The following is a 26495-nucleotide window of genomic DNA, read 5'->3' on the forward strand; positions in this document are numbered from 1 at the left end:
TTTTTGGGGCTTTACGTCACCGATCGATCGATCGATTGGAAATTGGTGCACTTGGCCACCGAAGAAGAAGCCAACGAGTCAAGCGCTGACAGCGGGAAGAAGGGCTCGGCTTTCAAGAAAAGCAGGGATGCAAAGGTACTCGGAACGTACGCAATAAAAATGGTCAATAAATATTTGTTTCAATACATTAACATTAATAAATGGTATAATAAAATATGACACAGAAATATGAGAAAATGGTTCATAAATATCAGTAAAACAGGCCAAATTGTGGGCAAACGAGATCAAAATATAGATTGTCATACCTTATTAGACTCCTAAAAACATTCCTAATCAATTGGCATTCAAGAATAAAAAAAAAAAATTTGCGAAATTTTGTGAAAATTTACGATGTTACCCCTTACAAAAAAGTAAAATTTTGACAAAAAATTAATTTCCTGGAATCAAAAAAAAATTGATTGTGATTGTTAGCTGAGGTCTTTAGCTCTAAAAAACTGTGATTTTCTTAGCTGTGCGTTCCATTTTGGTTGAGTTCTAGCCGAAAGCCTCAGAAATATACGTACTGAAATAACAACTGGGTATAAAATGTATCTATAGTACTAGTATTAAAAGTTTCATTTTAAGGAATATTATCTTAAGTGCAAGAATAGCTTTTATTCCATCCCTGGCCAAGAGAAAAGTGAGAAAGACCAAAGGAGCTGGCGAAGATTGTGTCATCGACGGATCGAAATTCGGTGAAAATCAGGTCAACAGTGCAGTAGCACGTCCATCGATGAGTTATTGATTTGTGTCGAATATTCGATCTCCTGCCCTTCTCCTCTTGGCATTGGCTTGTTGTCTTGTTGCTCGGTGCCCTTCGATCGTTTCACATTGACATTGCCGGGGAGCAGCGTCCCTCTTGGGGGGAATTTCCATTGGAGCAGCTTAAAATAGACGGAACGACCGGGGATGCGCCACTTGACTTGCCACTTGTTGCATTCAAGTGCCACGAACAGCAAAAGCCATAGAAGAAGCATCGCGGCCAGCACGAAGGGGCAGAAACTTTGGGGCTTTGTCATTGAGATGTGAACCCACAAGTCGATTAGTTGGCCAATGGCAGTAAAGAGGCGCATTCCATCGCCATCGAAGAATGCGTAGGTCACTTGACTTAAATACGAAGTAGAAGCAGCTGCAAACCTTGTAGTTTAAGTGGATATAATGATACGGATAGCACTCTCAGTAGTGCAGAATGCCATATTATTATACTTTCTACTTAATAGTTCAACACTTAAATCAATTAACACCAAAGTAAGTTAACATAAAAATAACACTCACTTACATTCGAAACCTCAAGTTAACCTAGGCTGTACAAATTTGACTTCCACATAAAATGATTTACTGATTTCCGAGAAATGCTCGACTACCATATTAAATAATTTTATTACACTCCAAAGCAAGTGGATATTTTTCACTTTTACCACAAACACCGAAAATAAAAAGGCAACTGCAAACGAAACATGCAAATCATGCTTCAAAAAGTTCATAAAAAAAAGATCGCAGGTAGATGTTATATATTTAACTGGGGCTTCAGCCCACACTACGTAAATTATGACAAATGGCAGATGAATGTGGTCCTATTCCCTGGCATTTCCCCCCTTTTGAATACGTTGACAAATGGTTTGGTTAAGTGACTTAATAGCTAGCCCGGAGGAGCATAGTGATGATGATTACTGCGATCGGCGACGCCGATTATCTCGTTAATTAGAGACCACAGACAACCAGAGCAGTTTTGCCATTTATTGCCGCTTGCCATTCCCGCCTCGTCAAGGTCACCCGATTTTAGCACAATTATCGAGGCCCTTATCCCAACCCATCATCATCGCCTCCGGTTTTATGTAACGCACTTCCAGCCTGTGGGAAGTAATTAAAACTGGAGCAAGTCGAGTGCTTTTTATTCACGAGGGTGGTTACCGGGCCTTCGTGACCAGGTTCCTAAGGCAATGTTAATGAGGCTCCAACAATTTAATGAAGAAAATAAATTGAATTTCAGGATAAGTTAAATATTTCCCTAGTTAATATACATATGTATTGAATTAAGTGCTGAGAATTAGACATCAAGGTGGCTGGTAAAAATACAAAGCCATTACAGGTTTTACCACGAGTTTTTATGGCTTAAGGAGTTCTTGGAAGGTTTTTTATTGAGGAAAGTTTTAGATACTAGGACTTACTCCCACTAAGTTTTTATTATTGCAGCGTGTTTTTTTCAGGGGCAACGCCTAACCAAATCGAAGACCACTTGCCATGGACTTTAACGTGTGCCCCAATATTGACATTGAATTATAATGCCCATTGAGACGCACGGCAATCAAAGGCCTAAATATAGAGTCACACACACGCCTATTACGGCCAAAAGTAGAGTGTAAGCAGGGGAAATAATAACATGGTTAGCGAGCAAAGGCAAGTGGCAAATACTTTGTCACTGACAGCGCTCAAAACATAAAGGGTAAAGGCTTTTCTTTCGCGGGATCTGCAACAGCTGTCGGCCAGGTCGATTACTTTTCACGTATCTCGAAGATACGCAAAACTTTATGAGTAGATACTCATCTGCCGGTGCGTATGCTTGGGTTTCATTGAATTGAGTGCCCGGCTAAATGCTGTGAGCCGCAATTTGTATCTTGCGGTTTGTTTACTCACGCTGTCATCCCCTTTTGTTTGCCACTAGTTTGCCCAGCCCCCAGCCTCCAGTCCAATTTGTTGGCCATTTGCAGTCAATCGCAGTGTGGCCACTAACAAATACGCTTGTCAGGCCGCTTTGGTCTTTCCATTTGCCTTTTCATTTCGGGTCTTTAGTGGGCCGTCATCTCTGTTTGCCGGCCAGATGGCAATTAAAAATGTATTTACCAGCTCTTTGCCATTGTGGAGCACTTATCGCCCAACTTGCACTTGACCAGTTCCGATTTGAAGAGGTTTAAAGCCAGTCGAAGGACTAGCCCCTAAATGGCCGTTACTAAATGTGGTCTCGCATTTAAGCCCACTTGTCGTATACTCGATGTGCAATCATAGTCGCCCGCTGGCGCCATCTACATGTCATTTAACTATATAGCTTATCACCAGCGTCTTTCTTTCTTTTTCCCTTGAACAAGTTCAGGCGATGAAAGAAATCGGCAGACGTGGAAAAAAGCTTCACAGAAGCCAAACAAAGTTAAAGGCAAACAAAGAGCATATGGAGTAGTTTACTGGAGTTAATGGTTTCAACTTTACAATACCTTATATTTTAACTTGTTTATTAAAACTGCTTTATCATTATATATAGTCTAAAAGCAAAAATATGTTTTCTAAAATCTGTTGATTATCACTCTAATGTTATGACTCTCTTACATTTTATAATTTTACATAGCTACAAAATGCACATATAAAAGCAAATACCTAAGGAAGATGTAGGGTATGTAACAATTTTAAAAGAGACAACCCAAAAACAAAAGCATTCGGCTACGACTGCAGCACAATCGAGCACTCATTTCAGTTGCTCACGACAAGATCGCCGGTGAGGTATCCGAAAGGCACAGTAACGCTCTCGCTGAACACATATACGATTTATCTCAGAGCAATGCAAAAGCCGCAAAATAACGACAGTCAGGTAGGAAAATCGAGCTTATCTAGCCAAGATTACAAATCGTATCTCATTTATTTTGTCTACCCGTTTAGCTTATTTTGGTGCAACAGAATTTACGAACACTGCCCCAGGAATTAATTAGGAAGCATGCTGATTATGTGGAGCAACTGGATCTGAGCCACAATTGTCTGAAGGATCTGTCTTGGTTGGCGGACTTTGAGCAGCTGCGTCATTTGGTCCTGGACAGCAATCGCATGCATGAGGCTCATTTGAGGACACTGACTTGCCCACTGCCACAATTGGAAGTACTGATGCTGAACAAAAATGAGGTAAAAACACAGAATCACAGTTCAATTACTGTATATTAGAATGGATCGCCAAATGCTGCAATTTCTTATCGATTCCAGTTCAGTGACCTGCCGACGACAATGCGACTGATCAGAAAGTTCTTTCCCAACCTGCAGTATTTGAGCCTCCATGGCAATCCGATCTGTCCAGATGGCTTGGAACTGCAGCCATTCTCCAGTTACCTGCGCTACGACTACGAGTACTACAGGTGGGTTTGTTACAACATTGATCTATCTATACTTAGCTGCCGATCTGTTTCAGCAACTACATTGCACAGTCGCTGAGCAAACTGAAATTTCTGGATCATGGACTGGTTCAACGCACCTACAAATACGAAAGCTTTCCCTTAACAAATTACAATGGCAAACAGCTTATTCAGACCACAAGTGTCTGAACATATCAGCAAATAAGACTTTTAAGCTATGTTAATTATATTTAATGAAGGAAATTCAAAAAATATCTCCCGCTGATCTAATTATGGATGTTTGGGTGCTAAAGAATATTGTTCACGTATAAGACCACATCGTAGACACCAACCGTATAAGACAATGGCATGGGCATCTAGCCAAGACACCAACCACCACCAAAAGCTTTTGATGGTCGAAATGCAAAAAAAATGTTTTAAATAACTGCTTGTTATAAATCAATATCCCCCAAGTACACTAAAATTAAAATGTAGATTTTTTCATTGTAACCAGTTATAGAATCAGCATTATAACTATAGTACAAGTGTTTTTTTAGCCATATTTTAAAACCATATATACTACAAAATCTATGGACACTTTCTATAAATTGTAGGGCACTCGTATAAAAAATCTTTTGTTTGCAGCCGGCCGGCATAAGATAATTCAGAGGACGAGCACAAGCAAAGTGAGGTGATGAACGGCAGTGCAAAACAAATCGCTGATAGCCAGTTATCGGGCTCTATATAAATGGGCATCTGGCAGCATTTCTGTTTCAGTTTCGCGACGACTCCCATACAGCCGGTTTCTAGTCCAGTTCTTGAAAGTGTATATATATATTGCTCAATATGGCCGATCCCAACGCCAAGCCCAAGTACACAAAAGTGAGTATAAATATTGTGGACAGCTGTCTATTAAATAATGCAAATAATGCCCTATTACTTCGATGAACTTACGCTAAGTGCATTCAACTTGCACTTCACATAATGCAAGTTAAGTGATTTAAAGTAAATTGCCTACTAAAACTCAGCCCACACCAAACTCGTTTGTGTCGCAATTTAAGTATGTACAAATACTCGCGATTTTGGCCTCCTGATACATACAAATATTTAAGAAAAAAGAACAGTTTGTATGTTCATAGATATGGGGGCTTAATCTGTTATCAACAGATGTGGAACGTAAAAATAAACAGATTCAGCAAATATAGAGCAATAATGATTAAGAAGTTTTCTATGCTGATAAGGAAACATTCGTAGGGGGCCAACATGAACTTGCCCTTTTTTTTCTGATACGGATGGGACTTTGAATCTTATACGCTTACAAACTTTTCAACCGCGAAATTAAGAAACAAAATTACCGAAAAACAATTAATAATTTGAATAAATGGTAGTAGAAGAACTAATAACCCTTTTTTCATCTATAAAGTACAAACTCATTATAATACCCTGATTTTAATAACCCACTTCTATACATTCATAATTGTTTCCAATTGACTCCAATAAGCGGCCTACTTTATCTTGAAAGTTTAAGAACGGTGGGCCTATAATTTCTTATCGCCCAACGAACCATTATAATTCAAAACAACACCAGATAACAGCCTCAAACGACATTAGTTTATTGTCAACTGTTTTGTGTTGTTTACAAACTCGACAATTTGGAATCGTGACTAGAATTACACTTTACAGTGTTTACATTATCGCGTGTCCCCGGCAAATTGAAATGGCCCATTCGGAGGGTTGATAACTTGTTTGAGCGGATAAGTAATCGCTGACAAACTGGGCTAACAACAATGAACAAATTGCAAAAATTACTGGCACACCAATTGGCTGGTTCACGAAAGTGGATGAAATTTGAGCATACTCATGTCCAGTGCAAACCCAATCACTGCCAGGTGGGGGAAGATTCCATTGGATCTATTAGCCTCGTACTAAGCTCCATCCCCCTTAATGCATTTATTTATAGCTTTTCATCAACAATGAGTTCGTTGATTCGGTGTCGGGCAAGACCTTTGCCACCTTCAATCCGGCTACGTCCAAGGAGATTGTGAAAGTCTCCGAGGGAGATAAGGTGAGTCCAGCTTTCTCAAAAGAGATAAGATGGTGAAATAGTCGATAACATCATAACTGTTAATTGATTCTATAATTAAATTAGGCTGACATCGACCTGGCGGTGAAAGCGGCCAAGAAAGCCTTCCATCGCGACTCGGAATGGCGCAAGTTGAGTCCTCTGCAGCGCACTAATCTAATGAACAAGTGAGTTTTACCCATTTTCACACCTAAGGAATGTTTAGTAATAATTCCCTCTCAGACTCTGTGCCCTGATGGATCGGGACAAGGCGTTCCTGGCCAGCCTGGAGACCCAGGACAATGGAAAGCCCTACGCAGAGGCGCTCTTTGATGTCACCTACTCGATCCTGACGCTGCAGTACTACGCCGGCTGGACCGACAAGTTCTTCGGCGACACCATTCCCGCCGGGGGCTTTGTCTCCATGACGCGCAAGGAACCTGTGGGCGTGGTCGGCCAGATCATACCCTGGAACTATCCCCTGCTAATGCTGGCCTGGAAGTGGGGTCCTGCCCTGGCCGTCGGATGCACCATCATCATGAAACCCGCGGAGCAGACGCCCCTGACTGCCCTTCACATGGCTGCTTTGGCAAAGGAGGCGGGCTTCCCAGCCGGTGTGATCAATGTGGTCAACGGATTTGGACCCACCGCTGGAGCTGCTATCAGTGAGCATCCTGATATTGCCAAGGTGGCTTTCACCGGCTCCGTGGACATCGGACGGATTGTCATGCAGGCTGCAGCCACGTCGAACTTGAAGAGAGTCTCTCTGGAGTTGGGCGGCAAGAGTCCCGTTGTGGTCTTCGATGATGCGGACAGTAAGTGGCTTATCACCTACAAACTAACTCCTAAGCCTAATTCCTGATTTCCCCTATTAGTTGACTTTGCCGTGGAAACCACTCACGAGGCGCTGTTCTCGAATCACGGCCAGAGCTGCTGTGCCGGCAGTCGCACCTACGTTCACGAGAAGATCTACGACGAGTTCGTGGCCAAGGCAGCTGCCAAGGCGAAGGCACGCAAGGTGGGCAATCCCTTCGAGGAGAATGTGCAGCAGGGCCCCCAGATCGACGATGACATGCTGACCAAGGTGTTGGGCTACATCGAGAGTGGCAAGAAGGAGGGTGCCAAGTTGCAGGCTGGTGGCAAGAGGATCGGCAACGTCGGTTTCTTCGTAGAGCCCACTGTCTTCTCGGACGTAAAGGATGATATGCGGATTGCCCAGGAGGAGATCTTTGGCCCCGTGCAGTCCATCTTCAAGTTCAGCTCCCTGGAGGAGATGATCGATCGGGCCAACAATGTGCAATATGGTCTCGCCGCCGGCGTTATTACCAATGACATCAACAAGGCGCTGAAGTTCGCCAACAATGTGGATGCCGGCTCCGTGTGGATCAACTGCTATGATGCCGTGCTGCCCTCCACTCCATTCGGCGGATACAAGCACTCTGGCATTGGCAGGGAACTGGGCAAGGATGGACTGGATAACTACCTGGAAACCAAGACCATTACCATGAAACTGCTTTAAGCTGGAACTTGAAGAGTTTCCTGTATCGTATACACAATATTTGTATTTTATTCGCACTTGTTTTCGGTTTCATGTTGCATTTTAAATAAAACTCATGAATTTAAGTTACCAGAGGTTATAGTCGAAGGAATCGACTGACAATGTGGCTTAACTAGGCATCTCGAACTCGGATTGAATTCATCAGCCCAAGAGTATGCAACCTTTAAGTTGCATAAATTCAATTAAATAAAAGTAGTTCTTTCCGATTAAACCACATTTTTGATATTTAATATCGAGGCACGAGTTCACTACGCTAGGAAAGTGAAAAATATCAATTAAATATCGATCGATCAAGGACTCTCGATTAGAGGGACCCTTAAAACTTAACCTAAATTGGGTTAGTTGATAAAATATTCCTTAGTCATTAAATACTAAACACTACACAACGTATAAAAATAAACCTGAGATTGCTAATCTGCTGGCCAGCCGCAGGATTAGGCCAAGTTGGTTGGCGGAATCTGAGACTGGCTCTGCACCTCCAGAAGTGGCACCGCAAGATCACTCAAACGCGACCTGGCACTGTGATAGTCATCCTCCGATCTTGGGCGCACCTGCGTCTGGTGCTGCGGACTGCTCTGCTGCACTACCTCAGTGTACACCGGTTGAATCTGAACTTGGGCAGCACCATTTCGTCCGCTATCGAACATATCATCAATGTCCACCAGCTGGAAGTCCACGGCGAATACATATCGCAGCACCATGACCAGCAGAGCCACAATCCACAGTACCATGCCGATCACGTAGCTGCAGCGGAAGAGCTCCAGATATGTATCGTGGGATACGTTGTGGTCGTGGATGATGGGACGCAACAGGGCGATGGCATCGCCGCAAGTGATGGCAGTGGGATCTGTGAGATTCTCCCGCAGTTGGCCACAAAGGCGCCTAAGATGGCCATTGGTCAGGATCGTGTAGATTACGCTGCCCAAACTCATCACCGAGAATATTACGATGGAGGGCACCACAATGCGCCATGGCTTTGGCAGAACTCTGAATATTGTTGATTAATTTAAGCACTATGAGCTTGAAACCTATATACTTACGAGCTCTTTTTGCTGCCTGTCTGATAAATCAAGCACATGGCTGTCCAGATAATGGCCACGATCTCTGATATGAGGGGAAACACATACACAAACTGAGCTCCAGGGCCTCGTTCCCAAAAAGTGGCTGTAGCATCAATGGACACTTTAGTAAAAGGAAATTTATAATTTAATTATTATTATTATTTAATTTTGCTGTTTTACTCTTACTTGTGCTCAAAAAGTGACGATCTGCCTCAGCGTTGAAAGTAATTTTCGGTGGAGGAGTCGTCGTGCTTGATAAAACCTCCACTTTCTTTTCAGCAATCAGACGCTCCAACTTCGGTCGATTCTCGATCGATTCATAGATATGCGGTAACTTATAGATTTCTTTTAAAAAAGAGTTGAATTTGTTTTTAAAGTACAAGTATATTTTGAAGCTATCTTACGGCTCTCGCTCTTCAGCGATTCGGGCGTGACATCCTGCACGGAATAATGCCTTCCATAGGCATACTGGGTGGCCTTGATGAAATCCCGATGAAGGATCTGCTTGCTGGGCTCATCCATCTTATCAAGGCTGCGCTCCCGGAAGATAAGTTTGGCACTGACTATTCCCTCGTACAGATCCCCCGATATCATGTTCAGCGATATGTTCCATAGAATGGAGAATACTGCTATCAGGACCATGAGACATATTACCATATCTGAAAGGAAAGATACAAGTTGTAAGTAAAATAAGTATTATAATTTAAAAATTATAAAAAATTGTTGTTAAGTTTGTACAACCTTGAAATGAGTAACACATCATTGAATTATATTTTATACTTTATTAAGTTGGACACAAATTCAAAAGCCAGCCAGCTTGACTCTCAATTATTTACTCATTCTGAATTTAGATTTCCCATGTTAATATGCCACACAAACGTAAAATAACAAATAATGAAATCATGCTTTTAACCTCTGGCACGCTTTAGCATTGCAAACATTTTGATCTTTCAAACGGACCGCTGACAAATTTGAATTTGAAATTAATGGTTCGCAAATAGACATGGCTGCATTTGGAAAATCAACTATTTATGGTTCTGCCAGGAGCCATAGATCAAGTATACGCACTTTTGCTTACAATGGATTTCAAAGTTGTGAGAATGGAAAACACCAGTGCTTGAAGGTTAGCAATTCGATAATTTATGGCTTTCTAGTTATATTCGGTATGGGTTTGTTGATTTTGTTTGTTTTATGTAAGAAACCGCTAACTTTGAACAGGTCTTCGTATATTAACGAGTTTGTGTGAGTTTCTATCGGCGGTATGATATCATGCCAAATGTTATAGAGCTCGGTTAACGAGTCGGGGCGAAAAATTTTCAGATGACGTCGATACCGTGACTGCCTCCCAATAAAATTCAATTCAATGGATGCAAATATTCCCGCATATTGTTCGAAATAAAGAGAAAACAATTCGCTGGCAGAGTCAACAAACAGATTCGTGGATAAATATACGATTATGCTCGGTGTGCATAATAAAAGTCCCATGGCGGAACATGTCAAAACAGGGGAAAATGTTATATTACCATTCCATTTTATGGTTTATAATGGACAGCTGTATATTACAAGTTCGCCCATTTATAGAGAGAATAGATCACGAGCTGCTACCGCAAATTTCATGCCCCAAGTGCTTTGTACGCATTAAGCGGAATGTTTTTTGCTTTTTGGCCGGCCACCGACTTTATATACACATGTATATATACGAAGCGATTTACTGCGCGTTGCACGATCCGTCGAAAAGTGGCACCAACGGAATGACATCATTTCCATCATGAATCCGCTCTCATCTCCGGAACATGGATAAATAATATTCAGCATTGTTGTTCAGTCGTTAGCTCAATCGCTTTTGGCCAGGTTTCGTTACTGAATATGGCCCAAAAGAGGCCAAGCCTGACAGGGAAAAATATAAATAAATATTACGAAATGCTTTAGAATGTTATCTCCGCCAAAAAGGTAGTGATTTTATTTGAAGAATTTTCTTTCAAAAATCTTATTGGAATTTGTATTTCAAGCAGCTAACAATTTTCCTATCGCCATTGACTAAGTGTTTGTTTACAAACGACGGCGCCCGGAAGTTTGGCACTTTAGCCAATTTGTTAATGCCATTAACAGGAGCCACATGGCGAATACGTACTATGAACTACGCCCACTCATATAAACTTTCCGCCACTTATCGACAGATGAGAGCTGCATTAAATGAACTATATACATATATAGAATGAAGATCGGTAGACCCAGCAAGACAACTGTGAAATTGTTTATAAGCAAACACAATCAAAGTTTATATTAGCGCATTGGGCCCAAAAGGCTGTTGGCCAATTTAGCACCTTTAATGAGTTGATTGACGCTATAAAAATGGTATAAAATTTGCACATTTAGCAGCGGAAAATGGTGGCAGGCCTTGTATTTTATCTTGGACTACCATTACAACAGCTTTAATCTATGTCCAATGAATTAAAAAAAAAAACATAATGAATTTATATACAAGTTGAAAAAAAGAATTCCCACTGTGAATTCACGTCTATCGAATTATTTATTGGGTCGGTCGGTCTCTGCCAATTTTCAAAACATTCGAATACATATACTCAATCGACTTATTGATGCTGAAAGACGCGCCCCCAAAAAGCAGCCTCCATGACTGAATGACTGATGGACAAAACCATGAAATGGCTTTAATTGACTTGAGCGTTTGCTGTCAATGGCAGCAGACAGTTCACCTCAAATTTAACCAATTGGCTTTCCACAGTACGACATTCGAATTTCAAAATGTTTTTATGGATCTTGTTTTGGTTTTTATTTTAGGCTTCATCTTCCTCAGCCCTCTGAAGGCCGACCCCAAAAATGTATTTTAAGCACCAAGGGCTGCCCTCAGCATTATTCTAAATACAATAAGCACATTAAGTCATGTTAAAATATCTTATTTATTAACGTACGATTTAGATAGCGAATATCGCTGGTGGTTAGCTTTCCTTGTTGGTATTTTTTAATCAGCTCCATTTTGGCATGCTAGTTTTTGGTTGCGGAAATTCCTTTTATAAAAATGCTCCAGCTTTTTTTTATCACATTTAAAACATATTTTCAACACATTTTTTTTTGGTACTTATCCACAAAATTTCTAATAATAGTTTTTACTTTACATATGTTTATTTTTAGCGATTTTTGTTGGAAATATTATACGTGACTGATGGAAATCAAGATTAGCGTAAAAAATTTGAAAAAATAATGATTCAGTTTATCCGAATCTTGCATTACTTCCTGTGTTATATTTAAATGCTTTGCTATTGTTAATTTGCCTTCTTATTAGGCAACGGTCTTTATCGTTTTCACTTTAAATTTATTTAGCTTATGTGATTTCTACGGCCCATGAGTGTAATACATCATTTTTGCAAATGGAGGCAATTACAAAACAGCACAGAAATTTATAAGAAATATAATTAACAATTGCGATTATAAATTTGGTTTCCACTTTGGAGGAAACCTAATGTAGCGCGAAGACTTTTTTGATTTTCGCCTCGATTCTGTTCACTTGAGCGATCGAAATAATTGAGATTAATTGATTTGAAATTACGGAAAGTGTGCGGGTGTATTTGTTTATACATATGAAAGGTGCCTACGCGAATTTAGCAATTGTATTTCAAACACTTTGGCTATCAATTTACATTTGCCGCGCACAGCAGTTGTTCGGGCTTTCAATTTCCATTTCTATTTTCCTGTCACATTACGTATACGTAACGAACCGAAATTAACACCTTTCGGTGCTCGTTTTCGAACATATGTAAGTATTTCAATGGCTTAAAGTCGTTTGGAATGGGTGTTTTTGGTTTGGGAAAACTGACATCCGTCTGAGCTCACGAGTCAAGGTCAAGGTTTGGGTCGGGAGCAGGGGAATGGGGCGTCTTATACTCGATTTGTCATTTATGTGGGTTATTTACACCGCTACGATATCACTGATTTGCATAACAAGCAATGGCACTATTAATTGCCGAACCCGAAATTAATCCACGCGACGTTCGGGCACGCATCCAAAAGATATAAACCGCACCGCTCCGATGGATTTCAAATTCTGCGTTCTGTTCGCTCGCAATCCGTCCGCCTTTCGTGACTGTTGTTTGGACACTGAGGCGACTATATCGGCAGTCCATAATTCTCCAGCGATTTTGTCTTTCTCTCGCACTCATTCGCTCTATAGAGAGCTGTATCTGCAGCTCTAGTCTACTAAAAGTTGTTTGTTTTGTTAGGTGGCTCTCAAGAGCGAGCCTCTTCAGTTTTGTTTTGATTTCGAAAATCTGCAACTGGTTGCTCATCTATGTTTTTGTTTTGGGCCTTTGTTTTGATTTGGTTCCTTCGTGTTGTTGACTGTTTTTTTGTTTTTTTGTTTTCTTGTTTTGTTCATTGCGAGCAGCGTGCGTGGGATGGGAAATCATTGTTTTATTTTTACATTCTGAGTGGTGCGAATGTGGGTTTTGAGACTGGCTTTAGAGCGTAGTTTACAATTCAAAACAATTTGCTTTACGTCCATTAAGTTATCTCCGCAGATTTATTATTTTATATATCCGCAGACTTATTTTAAATCAAGTCAAAGTGGAAGTTTTATTTCTGTGTACTCCTTGCTAATTTATACTCCCTCAAAAGCTTCCAGCTATTTGCAAAATTTGTTATTCCCTTCATGTATATTTATACATTTTCATAAATAAACAAAAGCACAATTTATATCTTCCATTATTGTGCTTCCTCAGTCAGAAGCGAGCATTAATCCGATATTCATAGAAATACAAATATCCTGTTCTATTTGCAAGTCCATTGTTTCGGCTTTTGGGCAGTTGCCATGGCCGCAATTATCGCCGATGACCTTGAAAGAACACGCCGCTTTTTCACGTCCAAGGTGAACTTAATTAGCGGCCAAAAGGCCTTCGAAGGACTCGTCGATGTGAGTGCTCCAAATCGCGTGCCTGGCAGGCATCTAGTTTTTTTCTGGTTTCTTATGCTAAACGCGAAACTTCATCTAACAATGACGCTCGTCACTTGGGAGCCGTTGTGAGTTTTGAGGGTCTTATCGCAAATGCAAGTCTATTAAGTTTTTTTAAAAACAAAAAATATAGTTTTAATGACACGATATTATCATATAGTATAGTTTAGGATATATATAGTAAGCATATATATATAGTAAGTATATACATATTTAGTAAGCAACCCATATTAAATTTCGTAAATCTACAAATGCACTTTAATCTATAATTTGCGTAAGTCATTCTTATCGCACTGTAAGCTGATAAATAATAACATATATTAAAGTTGGCTAACCTGAACTAAACAATTACCACCCAAGAAACTTATTTATAGACTGCGTTGCGGCCAATAAAAACCATAATAACTATTTCCCCTGGTTTGAATGCCTTTCGCCAGGCGATAAACATTTCTAGCCCTGACGAGTTCTATTGAATCCATTTCCACACATGTCATAATAAGGTCTTCGCCACCGATAGATAAACAAGCAAATCATTCCTTGCTCCAATGTTGAAACTGGCGATGACGTCGTCCCCTTATGCAAATCCCCAGCAGACAATGCGACGTACATGAATATATTACAGAGTTACAAGGTTCCAGGTGACTTATGGTGGTGATCAATCACATTCTAAGCGAAATTAGCTAGTAAAGTTTTTCATAACAATGTAACAAAATTTCAAAATATTTTTAAACTGAGTTTAGTGCTTAATTTTCGGTGATTCAATCATGTTTCACATGGCGTATGCGCATTTTTGGACAAAACCACTTACGTTCACAGCGCACCACTTCGCTCCTGGCTTCCCGGGTTAGCATCTGCAGGCTGTCGCCAATCCGACGTATCCTCTGCGGCCGACTCCCCATCTCTGATCCGCGGCACTTGGCACCCGCATCTAATTACGCCTTTTGTTTACAACAGACAAACAATTAGCAAAATTGCTAAACAAAAACTTAGCACTTGAGTGCGCATTATTGGACTCGAATGGCTCAGTTCGGGCAAGACTTGGCACTAGCTTGATGTTTAACCCACTGGAAAAGAAATGCCACAACTGGAGACGTTCAGACGACACGACCGCTCGACGAGAACTGTGCGCACGCCAAGCGGCTATGAGCCATTAGGGGTTTTTGCCGCTGCTCCGGGGAAAATTCAAATGCTATGGCGTCACTTGATAGTGGTGGTTACGGCACTATGCAAACAGCATAGAGCGCTCTTAGATCCCGGCCCAGTGGTGGCTATCTTTTGGGGGATGTATATTCAAGAAAAGGCGATTGTAAATACAGTAAAAAAATATACCGCGTAATCCGTAACCTTGTATTTCAAATTCGAAGTGTACTTTATATAATAATATTTCATAACATTTATTTGCTTAAATACTTTACCAATCAATTGTACCACATTCAAGTACCTATGTCCATTGTCCTGGTACCTATGTAAACGGCTAGACAGTTGCCATCTCTGATCCCTGGCAGCCAGCCGACTTGTCTGTCCACTCCTAAGGGGCGGGCGGGTGCGAATCACCCCTAAAAAAGAAACTACCAAAAACAGGAGTCAAGGCAATGACCTCTCGCGGCCGGGCCCATAAGTCTGGGCCACCTGGGAGACGCGAAATGAGTGTCAGTAGAGCGATTGCGTGTCCAGCTAATTACTACCAAACGTTAACAACATCTGGCTGTGGGAAAGGGGGAATGGGAATATTCGTTCGCAGCGGGATTTCAACTCTTTGAAATTCACGTTATTTATTGTACGAAAAATACTCGATTGTTTCTCAAATAAATTAGTAAATTAATATACATATTAAATCGTACTTGTAAATGTATGTTGTATATAATGCGTTACTTGGTGTTAGTTACAAATTTCACATAGCATTAATTTGCTTTTCAATTTATTGGTTTTTGTTTGTTTTTTTTTTTTTTATACAAAAATGTTTACTCGCTTAAGGTTAATTGTGTTAATTAGACTACAGATTTCATAAAACATTTGTGCAACAAAAAGGCATTGCAATTAACTTTCAGTTGCCCGTTTTACATAAATACAAAATTAACATATCTCGGTGTAAATATATATAAATATAAATCTATCAATTTGATCAATTCGTTGAAACAATTCGCAGTGAAATACAAATGAAGAACATCCCTATACTGGTTAATAAATCATCTTGTAACAATTTCATTTTTACACACAAATAAAAGGCGATTGTTTGAACAATTTTAGTTACTCTGTTGTTTTGTTTTCCTTTCTAAGACTCACACTCCTAGTGACGATTGCCATCGACAGTTGATAGGGTTTTGAATAGTAGAGAATGCTTATAACTAGGCTACCTATACATATAGCTCGATTACATAATACTAGTAGTTGATGTGTTGCTTTAAATGGGCAGAGCAAGTTTCTATGTTCGAATTTTGATTATTCTTGCATTTTGTGCGTGACACTTAAAACGATTTTCGAATTCTTTGAATTTGCGTCTTGTGGCCAAGCGTAAAATGTGACATTAAAAGAATGAAATATATTTATAATATTGAATAACAGATTGCTTTGGATAAACAGCGCAGCACAGTGATTAAAACTGAGTAAATGCGATAAAAGCAATTGTTCAGCTAGCTAATAATCAATTTGCACTCGAATGCTTAAAGCTCATTAACTAAATAATCTTACAATACATCGAATGAATTAACATAATTGATTGCATAGATAACATAATTTCAAATTAGTGTTTGAGTGGACGCAAAATACAGCCGCATCGCAGGCGTGCGGACTTATAAATAAATACGTAAAAAGAAATCATTGTAACTAGGTAAAAATTCGCAATGCATTACAACACAGTGTTATATTGGAAATGAAATAGAGGGGATAAAAGTAGAGAGAACCCTTCGATTGGAAGTAGTAGAAATAAATAGTTAATTACACTGATAGACTAAGTTGAAAACCGAAATAAATTACAACAACTAATATAGGAGGAAACGTGTTTCGCAATACTTTTCGTTTGCATTAGAACTCTCTGCATCTTTTCGGGCCAGGCTTGGCCCTCGGCCCGATTGGTGGGGAAGGGAATGGGTGCAGGTAGTACCGGGAATCGGAGGAAAGGGACACGTATTATTTGAAGCGTCGCTGCGGCAAAGTTGGGCTCTCGGGCGGCGTGTCCCCACCTGCTCCTGTGCCGCCTCCGACGGCGATGTGCTGCAACGAGTGCTTCTTGGTCACGCTCTTAAACGGAGCGCCCAGTTTTCGTGGGCCACGCGGTGAAGCGGAAGTCATTCCAGTGGCTGCCTCCATGGCCGCGGTGGATCCAGCGGAAGCCGATGGCGCAATTCCCATTATGGGGCCAGAATCAATCGAGGCTTGTACCCAACCTAGAAGAATTGAAATATTAGCACTGCTTTCCACAATCTACCAGCTCAGCTGCTTACCTTTAACGGAGGCACGATTGTGATCCAGCAATGCAGAAGCCAGCGGTGCTGCCGAACTGCTAGCATTGGATTCCCGAAGTGTGCCCAGCGTAGACAGCGGCATGGGATTGTAGATGCGGCTGGCGAAGTCCTCGAAGGTGGTGCTCTCCTTGTACCGAGAAGATACGCTATCCAACGAACGGTTGCGCTCCTCATAGCTGCAGAAATATAAATGCCACTTAGAATACAATAAAATAACATATAAATTCTACTTACAATTGTTGGTAGAGCGGCAGGGCAGCGCGCTTCGTTCGACTGGCATTGATTGCGGTTGCCCGGATTAAAGTGGCCAAGCAGGCGCCACTTACCACGCTCTCATTGGCCAATGGTCCAAACCACGGCACTTCAGGCTTCCTGTTTACAGTCACGCGGAACAAACCATTCCTCAGCGGATATACCACAATAAGCACATCGCAAAACTCAGTGGGCAGAATATCTCGTCTATAATCCCGATGGTGCTCGCTCCATACAATGTGAACCTCGTCATTGCCAAGATGCCGCGTCTTTAGTAGCATTGCTTCCGAAGAGTCCGAGGGCATTCTGGTGGCCACATGGTAGACCACCTCCAGAAAGGGAGTAGCGTAATAGGGAGCTGTAGCTCCGCATCCTTGGCGGGGTAATCCGCCCAGGAAGCCGTTGTGCGTCTCCAAATCGATCTCCCAACCCAAGGCAGAAACAAACATCTCGTAGGTGCTGCTTCCACTCGTATTCCTAAGGATGCTTCCCTTATCTTCCTGCCCGGCGGCCACATAAATAACCGCCATTTTGTGGGTTTCCCGGCATTTTTGGAGATCAACGTTTCGCAGTTCTCTCATCAGTTTCTCGCTCCTCTGAAGCAAGTGCGTTCTAGAGCGTCGCTCCCAGCCGGCTAGTCCTAAATGTGAAAATAGCAGCCGGCAGTATTGGAACGGCATCTCTGTGCGGGTAGGCAGGGAATCAAAGGAGGCTGTTGCGGAGTGCAGTGACCTCTGATCCGATTGCTGCAGTGAGGAGGTCGAGCTGGCATGTCGCAATGCCGGAGATGGAGCCTGCGTCGAGTGGGTCACGAACTCCTGCTCCAAAAGGCGTTGATTCAGAATTACCGAAATGGCCTGAGCTTCTTGGTTTCCACTCAGAGGACTGCTTGTTGGAGCATTCAGCTGGCTTACAGTGGGAGCCACACATTCTGGACTGGTGTGACCAATATAGGCCAACATATCGTCCAATTGATCCAGATCTGGTGCCATGTCTTTGGCTAATGGCAACACTCCCGCCGGCCGGTGTCGCAAAGTGTGTCGAGGAGCTTGCAGCTCATGTGTTACCATGGAGGACGCCATGGAATCCAACGGTTGGGTGTGTTGAATCTTTGGTGTGGTTTTTGGTGGAGGCTCCTCCGCCTTCCGCGGTTCGGAGTACAAGATAGAAGCGTCCCAGCAAGCTTTACCATTGAGATCCCTCATTAGGACCCTAACTTGCTTATCGGCTGTAACCAAGCCAGCAGTAATCCCTCCACCGGGGAGTTTAAGTGTAGGCAGCTCAATAAAACTGGCTACCAGACCAGAGTTCAGCATGAAAAGCTGCATATTTTGGGCACTTACAACAGAAGGAAGTTCCACAGAATCGCGTCTCGTCTCCACCTGACCACCATAGCCTGCATTTCCAATGTCATCCTGCTCCTCGACCATGGAACTCAAGCGAGATGCTCCAATTCCCATTGGGAAGTGACCGATGTGGGTGACCAAATGCATGGACACTGCTTTAGCACACAGCTTGATGGCTGTAATGCATTTCTGAATGGTCTCGGAGGTCTGATAGGTAGCTTCCGGCAGGCGTCCATCGCCTTGAAGATCGTCGTGTGCGATGTGCATATCGAAGTCATCATCGGCTGTCAGTTTCACCCTCTCATGACGTGGAGCACCGGAGGCAACTTGCAAAAGTACCCTGAGCACCTGAAGCACTAACGTGTCACCTTGTTCGTTGAAGGGCGCCAGCATAATAGGCGCTGGAATTGTCATGCAGAATTCGCCCAAGCACAACATTAGAGAAGTTAGCACCACTTTGTCCGAGTCTTTGGGCTTGGTTACGTTTTGGATTTCCAAAGCTTTGCAGATGGCAGTGATGATTAGCTGGGGAACTCTTTCAATGGCGGCCAGTTGACGTCCACGCTCGGCGCACAACTTTAATGAATCCACAGCTACAATGGCAATGGTGTGATGCTTAAACTGCAACGCCTGTAGCAATACTTGTAGCACCTCCTTTATGCGCGGATTGTAGACTCGTGTCTCCTTGGGATGCACATCCTTGTGATGCGGCACCGCCTGCTGAAAGAGGTTAGCCCTTCCGGAATTCGAGGCCGGCAATGGTTGAGATAGCCGCATTAGCAGCCACTGGCCGAGCTGAGAAAGTGCGATGCATCGTGCTTTGGCTGAAGGCTCTCGCCTGGCGCACCGCAGCATAATGTTCAGGATGTGATCCTGCAAATCCGCACACTCCATAATCTCAAACTTTTGTGGCGTGGGCTGCAGGACTGGGCGTGGCAACAGCGAGGCCGGATAGCAAAGCAGCGATCCCAGGAGAGCCGCAACCTCCGCTCTTGGTGTACTTCTAGAGACCTCCAAAGAAGTCAGCAATATAGCACTTGCATGGACTAGGTCCAACAGTAACAGAGTGTGTCCTGGCAGAAGCAAACTTAGGAGTCTAGGTCCTTCTAAGTGCTTGAGAATTGCATAAATTAAGTCCCGATCCTCGCCAGTTAGCAGTTGATGAAGTGCATGATAGAACAAGGGCAGTTGTTGCATGTTTACAGCACCTTGAATCGCTAGCGAGCAGAGCAATTGAAGTGCCCACAGTTTGCCCTTCTTGAAGGAACGATCCAGAGAAAGAGATCCGTAACACCATGGTGCCACAATTCCAATGGGCGGTACCAAAGTCGGCATTGGTGGCGTGTTCTGATTATCCGTGGATATTCCTTGGTTCTGCTTGATCTTGATCAGATTTTGCGTCATTTCTAGCAGATGCATAAACACCTGGGCGTGCAAATCTGGTTTGGGTATGCGATTAACATCTCCTAGAGCACCAAGCATGCGTTTCCACATGATGGAGGTGGAATCTGGGTGCCAGCCCTCCGCTGAGCCTCCCAGAATAATACAGCGACGTCCGGAAACACTTTCCGAGTTACTGCCACTTCCGTAACTACCAGAATTTGCATCATCCAAACTCGCATCTATCTGCAGTTGGGCATCCTTGATGGACCCACCTTCAATTCCACTGCTGGCGGTGGGTGACGGACTCCTTGAGCCCGCTCCACTTTCATTGTCTCCTTCCTGGTAGCTGTCCGTTTCCTCTGCATCACCTTTTCTCGCCAATGAATCAAGGGACATGGCTCGCCGCAGGTCCTGCGGATTAATGCGATTCTCCGCAAGTTGTGAAGGCTGTAGCGCTTTCGGCTTTGGAGTGGCCGCCCGTCGACGTCGTATCCTCGAGCTCCGGGCCGCTGAAGCCAAGCTTCCTTCGCTGTAGCTCCTACTAAGCATGGGAGTTAAAGGTATTGGTCGTGTTCCTTGGCCGGTGCCTCCCTGGGATTGTGTATGCTGGTGATGAGGTCGAGGATGATTTGGAAGAGGCACCTGCGACGAGGTCTCTTCCGAGCGACTGCTACTCGACTCTGCTAGAGATTCCCGCTGCCTGTTCTGGCTAATAGCAGCAGAAGCAGCACTGCCTCCATTGGCAGCGCTGCCCGATCCCGATCCCTGCCACACACTGCCAATGCGACGACGCTTTTCCGCCCGACTCTCAGCCACTCGATCGAGGGGCAGATCCAGCAAGTTTATGCCGTAAGTGTATCGCGAAAAAACACGCGTCAGCGTTTGAATGGTCTTGTTCCATTCAACAATAAGCTCCTCGCGGTGCGTCAAAGATTGCAGAACAGTCAAAAATTTCTCCCACAACAGCACGTTGACAGGCACTTTGGTGTGCGCCCTTATCCATGTGACAATGAGGGTTTGGAATATAGCAGACCCCAGGATGCCGCCCAAAGTGGCACTCTTGCTGGTTCCACTTGGCAATGTATGCTGGTTTTGGTGCAACACAACTGAGGTAACCTGCAGCAAAACCATTAGTAGTTGCTCCCAGGTGCGTGTGTCCATTTCCGTGTTCATAACCATGGTGCGGTACACATTCAGCACCTTCTTGCAGATCTCTGTCTGCTCCTCTAGTGGAGTGGAGCGATAAGTGCGCGAGCGGGTGGGAAAGCAGATGTTCAGGTTGGCCGTGTTCACCAGGAACACGTTGGCCGCATTGGTTACAAAGACCTGAAAAAAAACAAAACATTGAATAGGAAATTCAGTCGGGACTCAGATGGTTTACTTACCTGTAACACATTTTGGCGGCCAGCTCTAACTACCAACTGATCCTTGGAGCCTGCAATAGCGCCCACATAAGATGGTGTGCGAAGTCGTTGGCTCCTGGGAGTTCCACCCGCATTTGACGGAGGCGGCGGATCGTCGTTTGGCTCTAATAAGAACGGTGGAGGGGTGTCGCCCGTCATCCAGTCGCGGTAAACAGCGATGGCTGTGCGAATTGCTTCTATTTGCGGCTTCGAAGTGAAATTAAGCAAAAACGCCTGACGATACACCTCGTGCACAAAGTTTATGTTCTCGCGGTTAACATAAAACACATCCCGTACGATTTGACCCTGATGATAACCGTGTAGACGCACATGGTCCACATCATCCATGTGCAAGGTGCAATCCAATCGGTGGTTCAGCAAACGCTCGTGGGTAAAACGAGACACCCAGTTAATCAAGACCACAACGCAGGAGGCCATTACTTCCTCCTTTTTGTTTATGGATCGCATGACGGGCAAGTCCAAGCGGGGATTGTAGATGGAGCAACTGACATCGAAATTGGGCGAAAATACTGGCAGGAAAACATCCATGAATCGCTGTAGCAGGAAGGCAAATGCCCGGTGATCCTTTAGGACCCGATTATCCCGCCATCTCAGACAGGCCGCCGTGTGCACCATGCTGTTTAGCAGAACCTCTAGGCCATCCCGAGGATCCGGTGGCGCTGACTTTTCGCTGGATGAAGGTGGCAATAGTGCAACAACCTCCGAACTCTGCACGGGATGCGAGAATGCGTTGTCGTGAAAAACTGATGCCATCCCACCGTCCGCCTTCATGTTGGGATGTGTTAGAAAGTCCGAGGCACTGAACTCTGTATCCGGACCGACCACACCTTTCTGGGGCACAATAAGGCCAGGGATGAGGTCCGCGTACATGGCGTGCACGTAGCCTGGTGCATTTTCGCCTAGTGTCTGATACCAGAGTAAGAAGTATCTGAGAAAGGATAATTAGGTTAGAGTGCGCTTCAAATTGTTGTTAAGGGATTGACCAACCTGACACCTTCGCGTCGCAGCTTGGGCGAGTTGCCCAGATGCAGTAGCTTGGCCATGATGCGACTTAGGGAATGACATTGCCACCGGCGGGCCAACAGTTCTGGCAACAGGCACAGGATCTTCTCCAGCAGCCATAGTGAACCGTCCAGTTCCTCGCGATGCGCCTTGTGCACTGTTTTAAAAAATTAGAAGTGCTTTATAAGTGACAAGATTCCATTAGGCAATTAGAGATTCCTGCTTGCTATTGGGATGCAATCGAAATGTCTGGACAAGCACAAGATGCAGAGAGACAGAGATGTGCATATGGTGCAATTCGTATTCGATTCTGAGATTTCAAGCGCAAGAAGAAAGACCATGGGACGTAGGCACATGAGGTTATGGTAAAAAAGAATTCAAAAGCAGAGTCGCAGGGAGGAAGCGGATGCAGTTCGATGGTCAATTCATGTCAATAAGAAACCACATAAACTTACCAATGTGAAACGGAAGTTCTGCCAGTTAGGGGATTTACAAAAATAGAGAGAGAAAAGGCGGTAAAATAGAAATAGATGAGGAGTTCAATTTGGAATATCACGTTTGTTTTTTATAACTAGCTCTACAAAAATGGGACAAAGCATAAAGATTACGGAAACCCAAACAAGGCACAGATTTAATGTCGTCGCTGTTGGATTTATTTAATTGGTGGAGCTTAAAATGTCCCAAAAGATACGCGCAAATTAACCAAAATTAAATGGGTCAAGAAACAAGAAGGTATTCTACGGGTCAACGAAGTACGGATACTCTTTTTTTAGTACTTACAAAAATGAAAAAAAAACAACTGAAACAAGACACATAAAACATAACATTTTGGCTTTGATCAAAGTTCTTTTTTCTGTACTATTGTAACCTCTTTAAGAAGCAAATAAATAAGCTGAGAAAAACACCTTTGCAAGAGTATAAAACACAGCAATATTCCGATCTGGGGTAATCGCAGAATAACTTAATTTACCTTTTTGCTTTAGATTCGCCTCGGCTTGAATAAAGGTGTCGTAGAGTATGAAGTAGACATGACTGTAGTTGGTCTCGAACAGTGACTTTGATTCTTCCAGCTCCACATTATCTGAAATGTATATAAATAGGTCAACAATTAAGATATGAGTGGCATATTGGGTTAATATAGTCGACTTGTATTATTCTAGAGACAAGTTCATATACAAATTTCACCCTCTTATGCGTATTTAATTAACTTAAAAGGCCCTCATTACATAGATAAGAAACTAATTAAAATGAAATATTACCAAATTGCAGACCTAGTTTTCCTCTGTGAAGCAGAGATAAGAAAATGGCGCCAGGGGGCAACAACCAAGATAGTGACGCAACATCGAACCCAGCATCTGGGCATGTCACTATTGATAAGACCGCAAATCCTATCCAAGCAGGCAATGATTTCCCAACTTAGCCATGTAGAAAACCACGCATGACGATATGCCCAATAACAACAAGTGAATTGGAGGCCAGAAAGCTATTAAAAGTTCGAGTTACGAACAGAACACGTTATGATGGGTGCGATTTGCGATGAATCAGATAAGTTGGGGTCTTGATAGGTGCAAGAGGGTGGAGGTTGGTGGTTGGGGGGTGCGGTTCACTGCCATTGCCGGCTTGCTGTCATCAGCAAAACACACGGCAAAACAGAAGAAAGCTAAACAAAGACGTAAAACAGAGTAAGAAACCTTTGAAACCGGTTTCAGCCGAAGGCCAAAACGCACAGAGCGAAGATGACTACCATTGCACAGAAAAGAAAACCAGAGAAATGTCTATGTCGATTTAAGAGCACTGAAGTTCTAGTCCAATAGTCTACGGTAATATATTAAAGATAATGTGTACTAATAAATAGTATAATAAATATTAAATTATATGTGTTAATATATAATACCAATACCAATTTATGAACTGCTGCTAAAACTGGTTTAATTATATTATAAAACCAAATCAGAAGAATAATTTTGGGAACTTTTTTCCAAAATATGGACAGCTTTTTTCGGTGTTCGTTTGCTATTGTACGGGTTAGAAAACCACAATTGGAAACGCAGCCATTGGGAAGAATGTCTAATGCGTGTAATTTGCCAAGGGACAATGGCAACAGAGAGGCAACAGCAATTTGAAATAACAACAATAGTGTGCCGGAGGGTGGCAGTCAGGTGTATTTGTGGTTTATTGTAGCGGGGGGCACCTGTTGGAAGTCGCTAGCTGAGGTGACACAAAAAGAAAGCCACTGAAAAAAGGGTGGCGAAGGTGGGAGATTGCTCATATCGAGACCCGTACTTGCTGTACAATGTTGGCTACTACAGACCACATCCCGTAAGGCGAACCAAAGGTTGCAATCATTTTGCAAAAAAAGGATGACATCTTAAATAATATCTAACATTTCACTTGAAACTGTGGTTTTGACTTCTGATTCAAAATACTTTAAATATTTATTTGTTTTTAATTTGACTCATTTAGAAATGAGTAAGCTATGTTAAGTCACCATTTTCAGTACAAATAAAGCAAACTGAGTACTGCCCAAGTCCGACTTAGGGAGTGAAGACTGTAGCTCCACTTGTTCGCTTCTTTATCATTTAACGTGTTTCACACATTTTCGCTTGCCACATAGCGGAGCATGTGTAGATGTTTTTCTGTAATCTTTTTTCCGTTTTTGCATAAATTAATGTTTTGCCACTGGAAGAATGGGCGTTCTATGTGGGGTACATCGCATATGTTGATGTGGAGGTTCTTTTGCGCCCAACAGGAAATGGCCAGCATTGTGGATCCACTTTTCGTTGCTGTTTGCCGCTCTGTGGGCAGAACGTCATTGAGAGCGAGCCACCGTGGAACGAAAATGGTGCGAACGACGCCCACCAAGCCGAAAAAAAAAGTGTTCATATGCATAAAAAATAAAGCCAACCAGTTTCATTGTTTTTGCTATGAATGCAAATAAATTATGAAATAATTAACAGTCAACAGAACCGCCAACGCGGGACCTTGGTTTCAAGGCGCCCATACTCTGTGTGTGGTTGGGAAAATGGCAACTTTCGAAAAGGGTTTTTAAACTAATTCGAAAATATGCTCAGATTTGTCTATGAACTAAGTAGTTTACTATAACATCTAGTTGCGCTATAGCATATGTTAGGATCTATAAGGGCGTACGTAGGTGCTACTCACCCAATATCATGCGGAGGTGCCGCAAGCGGGAGGCGGAATCCTTCTTGGAGTCCTGCAACTTGGCCGTGGATTTCTTCACGTCGGCATGCGATTTTTTTGTAAACATTTTGCACCTTGTGTTCTCTGCCCCGCACACAAACACACATCACACACACACTCGCTCACTGGCACTCACACTCGCACACACACTCACGCACATACAGGCACAAGTGCAGGCGGTATACACTTTCTATTCGCTGATTTGTACTGACTTTTCTCCGATTTATTTTCTCTGCCTTGTATTTTCTCTGCCTCTTTCAGCTATTTATTTATACGCGCACGCCAACCAGCCAAAAAAAAAAAAAAAACCATCAAACCGAATGAAAAAAATCACTTTTTGTCCAGCGGAGCGCCCCGGAGAAATTATTTAGCAACGTCCGCTCGGTGCGCGGGGGGTGGTGCGGGGGTGTGTGTGTGAATTCCGTGGCTTTGCGCTGCTGTTTTTCGCAATTTCCCAAACTTATTTCATTGCGAATTATTCACGGACACACTCGGCGACGCGCTTTTGCACTTGCAATCCAACGGCTGGCGATTTACAGCGCATTTTTCCAGCTTTCAGCGTTTATGTTTTCTTTTCCATTTGCGTCGCGTCTCCAGTTCTGTTCAGGTTCCGTTCACTGGCTGTGGTTCCGGTTCGCGGCAGTGCTGGCAGGTTCCG

At 43.0% G+C, this 26495-nt stretch overlaps 4 protein-coding genes across 9 annotated transcripts; 2 read left to right on the forward strand and 2 right to left on the reverse strand.

The window, feature by feature from the left end:
* The first annotated feature begins 3489 nt into the window (after positions 1–3489).
* On the forward strand, positions 3490–4399 carry LOC6538329 (leucine-rich melanocyte differentiation-associated protein). Its single transcript, XM_002098820.4, has 4 exons — positions 3490–3616; positions 3685–3921; positions 4000–4148; positions 4202–4399. The coding sequence occupies exons 1-4, from the start codon at positions 3587–3589 to the stop codon at positions 4332–4334; spliced, it is 549 nt and encodes a 182-aa protein (XP_002098856.1). The 5' UTR covers positions 3490–3586; the 3' UTR covers positions 4335–4399.
* A 449-nt stretch (positions 4400–4848) lies between these two features.
* On the forward strand, positions 4849–7818 carry LOC6538330 (aldehyde dehydrogenase X, mitochondrial). 2 transcript variants are annotated; one of them, XM_002098821.4, is made up of 5 exons: positions 4849–5006; positions 6085–6189; positions 6274–6374; positions 6430–7001; positions 7062–7818. In XM_002098821.4, exons 1-5 carry the CDS (start codon positions 4971–4973, stop codon positions 7703–7705), a joined length of 1458 nt encoding a protein of 485 aa, XP_002098857.1. In that variant the 5' UTR covers positions 4849–4970; the 3' UTR covers positions 7706–7818. The 2 variants fall into 2 exon arrangements, with proteins under 2 accessions (XP_002098857.1, XP_015048779.1); XM_015193293.3 differs by lacking the exon at positions 4849–5006 and adding an exon at positions 5865–6013.
* On the reverse strand, positions 7805–14873 carry LOC6538331. Of its 4 annotated transcripts, none has more exons than XM_039376888.1 (6): positions 12791–12921; positions 11736–11983; positions 9210–9464; positions 8992–9150; positions 8785–8926; positions 7805–8731 (listed from the first exon to the last, which is right to left on the reverse strand). In XM_039376888.1, exons 2-6 carry the CDS (start codon positions 11797–11799, stop codon positions 8179–8181), a joined length of 1173 nt encoding a protein of 390 aa, XP_039232822.1. In that variant the 5' UTR covers positions 11800–11983; positions 12791–12921; the 3' UTR covers positions 7805–8178. The 4 variants fall into 4 exon arrangements, with proteins under 4 accessions (XP_039232822.1, XP_015048781.1, XP_002098858.1 ...); XM_015193295.2 differs by having other exon boundaries at positions 12735–12917; XM_002098822.3 differs by lacking the exons at positions 11736–11983; positions 12791–12921 and adding an exon at positions 14577–14873.
* Positions 14874–15514: 641 nt separating this feature from the next.
* LOC6538332 (probable Rho GTPase-activating protein CG5521) lies at positions 15515–26457 on the reverse strand. 2 transcript variants are annotated; one of them, XM_015193296.3, is made up of 8 exons: positions 25799–26457; positions 23607–23717; positions 23092–23109; positions 22622–22793; positions 21596–22562; positions 17464–21536; positions 17209–17405; positions 15515–17151 (listed from the first exon to the last, which is right to left on the reverse strand). In XM_015193296.3, exons 1-8 carry the CDS (start codon positions 25902–25904, stop codon positions 16895–16897), a joined length of 5901 nt encoding a protein of 1966 aa, XP_015048782.1. In that variant the 5' UTR covers positions 25905–26457; the 3' UTR covers positions 15515–16894. The 2 variants fall into 2 exon arrangements, with proteins under 2 accessions (XP_015048782.1, XP_002098859.1); XM_002098823.3 differs by lacking the exon at positions 23092–23109.
* Positions 26458–26495: the final 38 nt, after the last annotated feature.

This window comes from Drosophila yakuba, chromosome 3R, assembly GCF_016746365.2.
Source record: "Drosophila yakuba strain Tai18E2 chromosome 3R, Prin_Dyak_Tai18E2_2.1, whole genome shotgun sequence".
NCBI classification, from domain to species: domain Eukaryota; kingdom Metazoa; phylum Arthropoda; class Insecta; order Diptera; family Drosophilidae; genus Drosophila; species Drosophila yakuba.